General features: G+C 38.4%; 1 protein-coding gene across 2 annotated transcripts in view; it reads right to left on the bottom strand.

The window, feature by feature from the left end:
• ATXN7L1 (ataxin 7-like 1) overlaps positions 1 to 10,930 on the bottom strand; it is a 39,762-nt gene that overhangs the window by 3,053 nt on the left and 25,779 nt on the right. For both annotated transcript variants that reach the window (XM_010088156.1, XM_010088157.1), the window contains 3 exons: positions 10,184 to 10,305; positions 6,082 to 7,036; positions 2,652 to 2,726 (listed from right to left, as the gene is read on the bottom strand). In XM_010088156.1, the coding sequence (XP_010086458.1) occupies positions 2,652 to 2,726; positions 6,082 to 7,036; positions 10,184 to 10,305 (1,152 nt within the window). The remainder of the gene's footprint in view (positions 1 to 2,651; positions 2,727 to 6,081; positions 7,037 to 10,183; positions 10,306 to 10,930) is intronic.

The following is a 10,930-nucleotide window of genomic DNA, read 5'->3' as shown; positions in this document are numbered from 1 at the left end:
GGGAAAAGTAATATTTTTTTTATGAATGCAACAATAGTTGGAAAAACAGGCATGCTTTTATGTATACAAGCCCCATTCAGGTCTCAAATAGATGCAGCAACATTCAAATTAAACACAAACTGAGGACAATTAATCTGAGTTTAACCTGACTGAGTTTAACGCGAGGGGAGAGAGCAGACTGGCCCACAGCCGTTATCCTCACAGCCCACCAGTCCCCCAGGAATACCCGAGTACCTGTACTTCAACAAATGTAGCAAATGACCAAAAAAAACTACTTGTGTGAAATCAAAACAACCACGGGGCACCTTTATCTCACAACTCAGTAATGAGAAAGCTCCAGTTATGGGTGGCAGGTGCCTTTCACAGCACTGCCACATGTCCCTCAGCCCCCACAGGACACCTTGGGAAGGTGAGTGGGGCAGCTCTCTCGGCAGGACTGCACACAGGCGATCACAGGTTCCAACTGGTTTTACAGCCTACCACAACTTCCCCAATGCCTCATTCTCACCCAGTCACTTAACCCCGCATTAAAGACCCCTCTCCTCTCGGACAACCAACCACCTTCTCTTCCCTTCTCACGCCCCCTCTGCACCAGCGGACAGCCCTGACAGGTTGGCTGACCAGGTGACACAGTGGAGGACATCCACAGTAACTGCTCCATACTCACATTTACCTTGATGGCTGCAATTCTACTTCAAACTGCACTGTTGAAAGTCTTTCAGGCTTGTATTCATGAAAACTTGCCTGTTTTTTCCAACTATAAACCCCAGTGGCACAGCAGAGATTGTCTCTGCCTGCAGACCTTGCTTCCCTTGGACCTCCCGATTATCATGGCTGTAACAGCACCAACACTGAAAGCAAGAGAGCTCAGGTTCCCTCAGCGGTATCTTGTCTGCCATAGCATATACTTGCAGATCCGCTTATTGTAACCGAATTAACACCTTTGTAAAGAAATATTATAGCACAGTTTAAGACTAAAATTTTCTTTAGAAACTATTCAGTTCCTAGATTGGCAATGAAAGCTGTCGACAAAGCAGCTCAGATTTGACATGACAAGCATTGATTAGATAAGTAATCATTATTCATGGTTCCAAATACTAAAATCCTGTGCCAGAGTTTAAAAAAAAAAGTTTAACAAAACTTAATACATCTTGATTTTCTTTTGTATTTGTGTTCTGAGCTCCATATTCCACTACCAAACTGACAGAAACATATTTTAGCACTAAGGAGTTTGTGGGGCTTAAAACAAGCAAGCACTTCTATTTTTGATAAAGTGACGGAAACAGGCAGCTGAAAAAGCTCAGCGATAGCCTCTGTTTACATAAGGCCGCCACAAAATTAATGTTTTGTACTGTTAGGTTTTACCCATGGGATCTAGGCAACAGATCCCAACAAGCTCTGCTCCTCGGTAGTGTGTACTTTATACTAAGGTAGGAGCAAGAGCTTAAAGCAAAAACAGTTTTGCACTTCAGAACAGTTCTATCCCACGTTTGTTACTGGCAGTTGCATGACAAAGTGTCTCACACAGGCAAATGCCAGTGCCTGGAAGTATGAAGAAACTTTCTGCTTTTTTCCCCTTCAGGGTAGTTCTTCCATATGTATACTGGGCATTCAGCACCAAGAGGAAAAAAAAATTACTGTTTGGCAGTTCATCTCAAGATGCAAGTGATTTGGAATATTTTTAATGGGGATACAGTTGTGGGTGATCATTCCTACAAGCACACCACTCTTTTGCTATGTCTGCACAGCAGCAGCTAAGGAATAACTGCTCCTGTATAGTTTAGCCAGAATACTTAACAGAATTCTGAAATACAGACTGGTTGTACAGAAAAATCCTCTGAAATTTTTGTTTACTTGTGACTACACCTTGCTGAGGTCGGAAACCTTTTCATACTAAGGACCTTGATAATTCTTGATAAACTACTCAACTTGGAAAGTCAAACAGTAGGGGCCATTTAAAAAAAATAAACTAGTCTATTAGTCCTACAGACAGATCTGAGCTGGATCACAGGTCAAGCACCGGTCCTGACAAAAAAGCCGAGTTACAGAATTTATTGCCATTATCTGACTAGTAGTCTGTGTACTAAACAGGTATGGTGGGAGCACTAAGGATTTCCCACAGTCTAAGAATTCAGATTATGCTTATCTTCGTTATGCTTTCAGTTTCTCTGAATAGTGAAGTGCCCTGTCTTCTCTGTCCTGTTTCTGTCCTCCCTTTGCTGCTTTCACTTGTGGCCTATTTTTAAATACTGTCCCTTCTGTGCCAGCTCGAGTACTTCACTGTGCCATCTCACTCAGCAGGGGAAGCTGGATAGAAAAACCACATCATCTGGGCTGGATCCTGCGCAGACAGTTTCTGCTGCTGCTGAGTTTGTTTCAGCAAAGCAACAGCCAGTGAGCAGCACATAAGGCAACCTGAGGTGTACTACAGGTGGTGAAAAACAATCAGAAAACTTGTTATTCATAAAACTCATAGGGGAAAATAGCTGGAAAAAATTAAACGAGAGGAGAAATCTAATATTAGTTCACCGAAAGACAGCTTCTATAAAGAATTATATTCATTAAAAAATTGTATTTTAAGGTTTTACAATATAAAATATTTCAAAACTGCTTAAAGAGTACTTAAGTACACTTTTTTTAAAGCAACTTACTTGTCTGTTGTGTACTGGGTTTGATGTACTCGAAGGACTGGATTGTGACAAAGCTACACTGCTATTTTTTCCAATCTGAAAGACATTAATTGAGCAGTAGTGAGAGGTATGTTTGTCAGTTGTGCATTCAGTTGTGAAGCTGGTAATGGCCTTCCCTTTCCTGTGCAAAGTGGCATTAACTGCTTTGCATTTGGAACACACGTATTTTGCTATTGCAAAAGATACATTTCAGATAGAATCATAACTAGCTCTCAGAGCCTGTATACTTTAAATAAACTCTTAAAAGGCACATAAATACTATTACAGGTCAGAAAACAACATAGGAACAGTTACCAGGGGTATATAGATTGCAAAACCCCACCTTGACCAAAAAACTAGTTTCTCTAGTTACTGGAGTCACTTAGTGCAGCTGGTCAGCAATTGAGAGAGCAGAGAGTGCTCCTCAGGGTCACAGGCTCCTCCCCAGGGGACCTTCCCCACTCCTGGGGAGTTTAAAGCAAGTGGCCAATCACCACAGCACACCCTAAGTGATTCCATTTTCTTCCATATAGAGTCTTCATTTATTATTGCTTAACAATGCAAATATTAACCAAGAATCAAACTCCAGAGGTTTAAATTTGCAATTGTATCAATTTACTGCATCAGAGAATTTCTTTGGGAACGAGTGCAAAGTGATAGTACGCATACATACATTTTAGAAGTACGTAGTTAAAATATTGCAATATTCAATCTGCGTATTTCAGTGCTTGAGAGATCACAGCACTCGGCAAGAGCAATCTGTCTTAAGTTTTCTACAATGACCCACAAACATACTGTAGATTATTTCTGTTGCAATACAAAAGGGGAGACAACTGTAGAGTCAGAGTAGCAGCTCCTCAGGCGTTACAAGGCTGATAAAAATTAACCACGGACACCTGCCTGCAAATGGCAGATGAGTGGAGTTTAAATAGTTATTCACAAGGGTCAACAGACTTAAAGTAACGTCAGCTTTAATCCTTTGATGGAGAGGTAGCAAGGACCTGCCTTCTGAACAGTGAGAAAAGCAGTTGCAAGTTTCTTATTGAATAGAAGGGAGTCTGGCGCTGGCTGGCAGGGTTTTCACCAGCATCAGTCTTCTTCTTCCCTTCTGCAACATCGTTTGTTATTTTGCCACTTCACATATATAGGTGAAAGGCAGCTTTTCTCTCCCTCTCCGTATCTGCCCTTTCGCACACAGTGACTGTGTAAAACAGTCTCCTCCGTTCACGTTCTGTCCAGAAGAAATGTTTAAAGTTTTTATTTACAGCCAATTCTGAAGGCAGCTCCCGTGGTGCACAAAGATTAGAAGGGCAGGCCTCTGCCTATGCTGTTCCCTTTTGCTTCTCGTTTTGTGTGCCACAGCTGTTCTCTAGGTAGTAATGTGCTTTTCTTCAATATATAAATCTTGACTAAAGATACACAACCTTGGAAAACCTTTCCTAGCCATTCAAACGTCATGACACACCTGCAAACCTTTCTTCTCTACATCCACCATTGTAACATTCATAAAACACTTCCATGAATAAATACATGTCCCTTGTGTAAATGGAAAAACAGCCACTAGAAAATTGACTTGCTGAGATCCTAGAATCGTGAGAGGGGATATTACACCTCTTCAGGCTCTCATTCATTCAGTGCTCCTACGACTCACAGGCTGACTCTCCACACAAGACAAAGCGAGGAGCACCACGGCTTGCAGCACCGTGACCAGCTTCGGGCTGCTGCACCATCCTGCCTTCATTCAGAGCTGGAAGGGCAGTGCTCAGGACAGAGGGTAATTCAGACAGACTGAAAAGTCACAGCACTCAGTGAAAATAAGAAAAGAAGATTCCCAGTTGCGTTTGGTCTTTAATAATAGGAACACCATTTCAAAAGGATTAGGGTAAGCCAAAGACTCAATTTTTTTTTTTCCTCTTTAAAAAATAAAGTATACCTCAAAACTCCATGGTTAACACTTTCAGTTACTATATATCTAGGCCAGACTTGAATTAAATTAGGAAAATAAAAAACCAACAACAAACCCTGAGCCTATCACCAGTCACTTGATCTTTTTTCTGTGTTCTTAATCTCTTAATTTAATTTGCCCTATTACATCAGGGAACAGGAGTGAGATTTTAAGTAATACTGATTTTTTTTGGTGGCATTTTTACTGTGATTGCATTTCTAGAACACAGCAAGTCAAAACAGCACAGATTAAAAATGATTTGAACTACTGGATTCTCCAGAGCTTTAATATTCACATGCAGAGTACGTAATATTATTTGACCCATATGCTTAAGTGGGTACAAATTTAATTTATTTATAGCACAAATAAACAATAGGAAATGTCTTTTTTGTACTGCATACAATTCAGTATACTTGTCACAAAGACAATTAGCTGCCAGACAGACATCTGAAATACAATCAACTCCACTTTACCTCCTATTTTTCATTACTAGTAGCTCCAAAGACCAGCAATATCAGAGAAAAGTGTGACCAACTTTTACATATATACACACACATATATGCATGTATACATATATATGCGTATGCACCTGTACATGTATACAAAAACATTATGTTTAAAAATCTGCATATCATTACACTCATTACATATATTTAACCTTTTACTTAAGGACACGGTAGCAGAATGAAACAGTAGATCATAATAACGATCGTATTGGCAGTTTTTCCACCAAATTTTAGTTCACATATACTTTTGTCCTTATATAGCATCACTGAAGGAGAAGTCAAAGCTCTACTACTAGTGACAACAAAGTAAGTGTGTGTAACCTCTGACTTCAATATTCTGAACAGATGCACACTAGAAAAGATAACCAAATGTCCACTAAAGGTTGTCTGGTAAAGATTCAATTTCTTGATTTTTCCAGTTTCAAACAGGAAACAGCATCTGAGGTCAGGGATCTCAGACTCTCCCCAGAGGAAAGGTAGGTGTAAGCATTTTACAGAAGAGAAATGAGGAGACTTGCATAACATTAAGAAATGAATCAGCAACAAGTTTGGGAAAAGAAACAAACAGAAATGCTGACTCTTATCTTCCTGTTTTAATGACACAATTTATTTCAGAGAGATGAGAATTGAGATAAAAAAATTAATTTCTAAAAATTATTTATCCATTCTGGACATTCAATTTTACTTTCAGAGATACAAATGGCTACTTTATTAATTGAATAAAAAAACTCATAAAAATATTTTAAGAAAGTAGATATATATTTTTTTAAACTTGCAAAACATCTTTCTATGATTGGTACAAAACAAATACAAATATGTTTCTGTATTCACCTAGAAAGTAAGTTGTGTGATGAAAAACAATCTGAAGCAAACATAGTATTTTCTTTTCCGAAAGCATGACTGACATATTTCAAGTAAGTCAGACGTGGCCGGCAAAAAAATAACTGGAAGAGTCCCTTACCTGCCGAGAGATGGAGCTGCTTGTAGGATCTGGCACCGCAGAAATAAGGTTGGCAGTGCTCTTTCTATGAACACTATTCATACCAGGCATTTTAGTGATTTTACAGGCTTTGCTACTAGAACTAGAGTTTTTACGTTTTTTTCCTTCTGATTTGTCAAAAGAAAGGGGTGGAGAAGACACTGCATTATGTGCTCCCAGGGAGTGGTCCCCTGGGTGGTGCACAAGAGAAGATACAGACAGATTAGAGGAGTCAATACTGCTTACTACCATGCTCATGTGTTTCACTGAGTCTGTTGAACTACTTGATAATGAAGTCCGTCCTGAGGGCTCCGATTTGGCACTGAGTGGGCTTGTTCCGTTATTTGTATTGTGCACAGACATACTGTTATAGGAAGATGTAGCCTGATAGGAGTTCAAAGTTGAACTGGGGTTCAGGACACAGTTCTTTTTGTGGGACCCTGAAAATGAAGACGAGGAAGATGTCTGCAAAGATAATGAGGATGATGACGACGACGATGATGATGACTGCGGCTTTTTCTTTTTGTTACTTGAAGACTCATCACTCCGAGATGACAGGTCTTTAACTTTTGAGGATTTGCTGGTTTTTGTTTTGGATGGCTTGTGGGATGGGGAAGGGATGACTGCTGGTACTGGTGACACAGCTGATGGCGCCTTAAAAGTTGAGTCCATGATACTGAGGCTTGCAGCCACATGAGGAAAAGCTGTAGTGTGTGACATAATGGAGTTTGTATCCGACGTTGTCACAAAGGCTGCATTTGATAACATGGCTGATGTCATTATGTAAGAAGAAGAAGTGATTCTTGAACTGATAGGTGTTGAAGGAATATACACCGCACTGGGGTTGCTGAAAGGCTGTAAGACTGACGCTGGAAAAGGAGTGGAGACATGTGCTGCTGGAGAAGGCATGGGACTATCTGCTGCAGGAGGAATTTTCCTAAACACAGAAGAAAAAAAAAAAAAGGAAGTCTTAGATACATAAAAAATTCAATCCCAACAATGCAGATAAGAAATGATTTCTGTGAAGGACCAACTTATTAAAAAAAGGTAAACCTAGTTCATTCTAATTTTGGTTCCCATTCTACCGATCACACACACTTGGACATTCACAGTTCAAAATCAGCCCTGGATTTTACAACAGCTTAAAAATGCTTTTACGTCTGTTTTTTTTTCCTCTTTTTAAACTTGCAATTCCACTATGAGGTTCTTTGAGATATCATATAAACAACAAAACCCAAACCACATGTTGTTTTAATATTGTAAAGATTCATGAAAGCTGGATCATGAAGTATATTTTCCTAAAAATTAATTTTGAAATGAGGCACATTAGCTCCATGAAAGGCAGCAGAGGCCTAACAGAAAATGACTGGGTAACGAACAGTGCAGCATAGTTTTCCTTATAGAATTCTGTCATGGCACATGAGCCCTAACTGCGTAACTCAGTTAAACCAGCACTGAGCTCCATTTCAGCACAAGTGCCCCATGCAGCAATTAAGTACATAGTGTTACAATTTAATTACTTTATTACAAGTTTCATTTAATTTTTTACCAAACAATTAAAATGGAAATAAAATGCCTGATGGTGGGATCCATAAGCATTCTAGTCACTATTTTTCATTCATTGCATATGTTTTGCTTGAAAGTTCAAGTTATGGAACAGTTTCAATATCAACCTAAACTCACAGGTTATATTTGATATGGGGAGTAAATGAGCCAGTTTGGGGGTTTGTGAAGTACCTAATCACTGAGCTAGGGGAGGAAAGGAGAAAAGCTCATCCCTTTCCCAGTGCAGTGCTATTCCCACGAGCTCATTCAAGAGCTGGTTAGACAGGATTAACTAGGTAAGTTATTGATTAATTTCACTGATACTGAAAAACTGACAAAATATTAAACTATGCTTGATAAACTTTGTAACCAGTTGAATGCTATTCTGAGAATAAAATTTAATAATATTACTTGTAAAAATAGTAGAATGTATTCATATTGCTTTCAATTCAGCCAACATCTTCTATTATTTTATCTAATTCAGTGTTAACAAAGAACCGGACTTCGACAATGTCTCTTGGAAAATTATCAGGGGAACTTTTCTCATTATTTAGACTAAAATTTAATTCACAGTTTAATCCTATTTCTCTTTGTTAAGAACCTGTTTATCACCATAACTCTGCCCTTGTTATCCTCACTACTGACACCTTTCCAGTTATTAAAGGCTTACTCTCGCCCTCAAAGCAGGATGATAAAAGAGCAGCACTGGGTGTGCTGTTTTATCATAAATCAAATCCTAATTACAAGTGTTCTCTCCTGGTATTCTTCCTACGGAGACTGTCAGACAGAACACTGTTTATGGCACAATTACATAAGGGATTACATACAGTCCATGCCTCCAGAAATGAAGAAGTCCTGCTGCCTGTGACTTGCTATGCAAACAAAGCTGCTTATCAGATCTGTTCCACAGTTTATTTTTCAAGAAGGGCCAATAATTCTTACCCATCTTTGTAAAGCACTTTGAGAACCAGGGATAAAAAGTACTTTGTAAACATTATTATTCTCACAACATGGCCTTGCACCCCTGTACCTTTAGCTACAGCTACAGAGCTGCATTAGCACCAGTTATAAACTAACAGCTCTACGCATACCCCTGCTTGGGGAAGACAGGAAAAGATCAGCCCAGAGGAGGGTTGAGGACAACAGCGGAATACAATAGGGGTTAAGCACTGTGTGCTTCCTGTGTTATACAGAAAAGTAAGTACGGATGGAATTCATTAAGATATTAGAGATTACATAGACAGAATTTGGGAAAACATTTACAATTGGATTTAGTGGGAGCAGGATAAGGCCTGTTTATTTCTTGTACCATATAACTACTATAGAGGTTATTTTTGGTTTTCATGATAGTAGTGGTACTAGTGACACATTTTCGCAGATGCCCAAGTGTCTTTTCTCCTGACAAACAAAGCCAATAGATAACAAATTTTAATCCTCCTATTTAAAGAAACCAAATTAGTTTTATTTGTGGAAGTAGACAGACACTAGTTAACAGCCAAATCTACAAAGTAGAGGAGAGGAACCCTTTGCAGATCAAGTGTGATCTGTCTCTAAACAGACATGAAACTGTCCCTTTTTACAGCAAACCCAACCATTTCCAAACTATGTCTCCCAGCACAGTAGCACTGTTATCATCAAGTTACCAGGTTAGTCAGACAAGCCAAGCTTTAGTGTTTCAAAAATATATTTAAATAAAATTCAAACCTTGTTTATCTAATGGCTGGTATCCAATGAATATAACACAGTCCTAATAATAAACAGTGACATGAAACACTGCACTTTAGTGTCATTACATTGGAAGAAGAATGCATGTTCTGTAGCAGAATACCCCCAAAAAATCAATCCTATCTGCAGATGCTATGAGCTTTTCAAATATTTATTTTTTAAAAAATAATTAGCATCTTTTTCAGAAGTGCTGTCTATTTTAATGTGTCTGTGTAGCCAAAACCTATAGTGCTCGGAACGTGCATACGTGATATAGAGGTGCTTCAGTAGTTAATAATAATCAGAATTTTAAGACGCCAAAGGCATTATGGGCAGTATGGACTAAAAAACTATCAATATTCCATCTTATGCACAGGCAAATGTGTACTGAGTTCCTTATCTTACAACACGAGTCTTACAGTGCAAAGTCTGAATGGGTGATATGGGTGCATGATACAGGTATAAAAACCTAGGCAACATCTAAACTGTGTTATAAAACAGTATGATATCAAAACATATCTCTAAACCCAGAAAATCCTGAGCTTTAATGCTTTTAAAGAATGTTAACAGAACTACTGAATTATTCCTCCCCAGATTCAGAGGGACTAAAAAAAAAAAAAAAGTCCTAAATCTGGCAGAAATTTACATCAGAATAGGAGATTGTCCTGTTGTGCTGCATATTCCTTAACAGAGAAGAGAAAATTTGTACTCATATTACTGCTATGACTTAATACAGAGGTAATTCTACAAAACGCTTCCCATGGAGTGTTTAATTTAGAAGTTTTACAGAATTAAAATTGTTAAACTACCCACCAAGTGTAAAAATCCCACTTACTTCCACATCTGTGAGTTCAAGTGTTTTTCCACCATGGAGTTTAGTGCGAATCGAAAATGGTCCCATCTTCTGTCAAAGACATAGTACCCTCTTCCCATTAAGCGACTGCCATATGAACAAAACTGAAAGAAAAGATATTTCAACGTTGCTTATAAAAAATATTCCTGCATTGTAAAATAATTGTAATTTATAGATCAAGGAACATCTTTGTAATTTGTACCATGCATTTAAAACATTTTTAAAAAGGTGTTTTTCACTACTTGCAGCATCCTTTGTGCATGATATCTGAAATATGTGCACAATGTTTCAGCTTACTGTGAAGTATACTTCAATCTTCACTAACAAGTCAGTTTACTATCAGGTACCTATGTATGACGGAGAAAGAATATAAATGCTGAGGTACTTGTAAGGAAGCAATTCTGGCTAATAATACTCTTACTGCCTCAGAATGACAGTTACACCATTGTGTGTACATTAAATCTTGTAATTGTGTAACAGAAATAAAAATATAACTGAAGACAAAAAAGGTGCAATGGGAGCATCTTTAATATCTACTTAATAAACAAACAAACTAGTGACATTTCAGTAAAAAAAAAATTATTGCCATGGCGCCTGTGCTACAACAGAACACCGGACACATTCGTTACAGCGTATGAAAATAATCTAGAGGAGTAGTAAATATTTTGAGAATTCTGCAGAGCTCAGGAGTATTTGCACCGCTTCCTCTGGAGAACTTCCTGCAAAGTT

This window comes from Pterocles gutturalis, unplaced genomic scaffold (assembly GCF_000699245.1).
Source record: "Pterocles gutturalis isolate BGI_N339 unplaced genomic scaffold, ASM69924v1 scaffold2342, whole genome shotgun sequence".
Classification (NCBI taxonomy): Eukaryota; Metazoa; Chordata; class Aves; order Pterocliformes; family Pteroclidae; genus Pterocles; species Pterocles gutturalis.
Note: the sequence above shows the minus strand (reverse complement) of the source record. Positions and strands in the feature narration are given on the sequence as shown.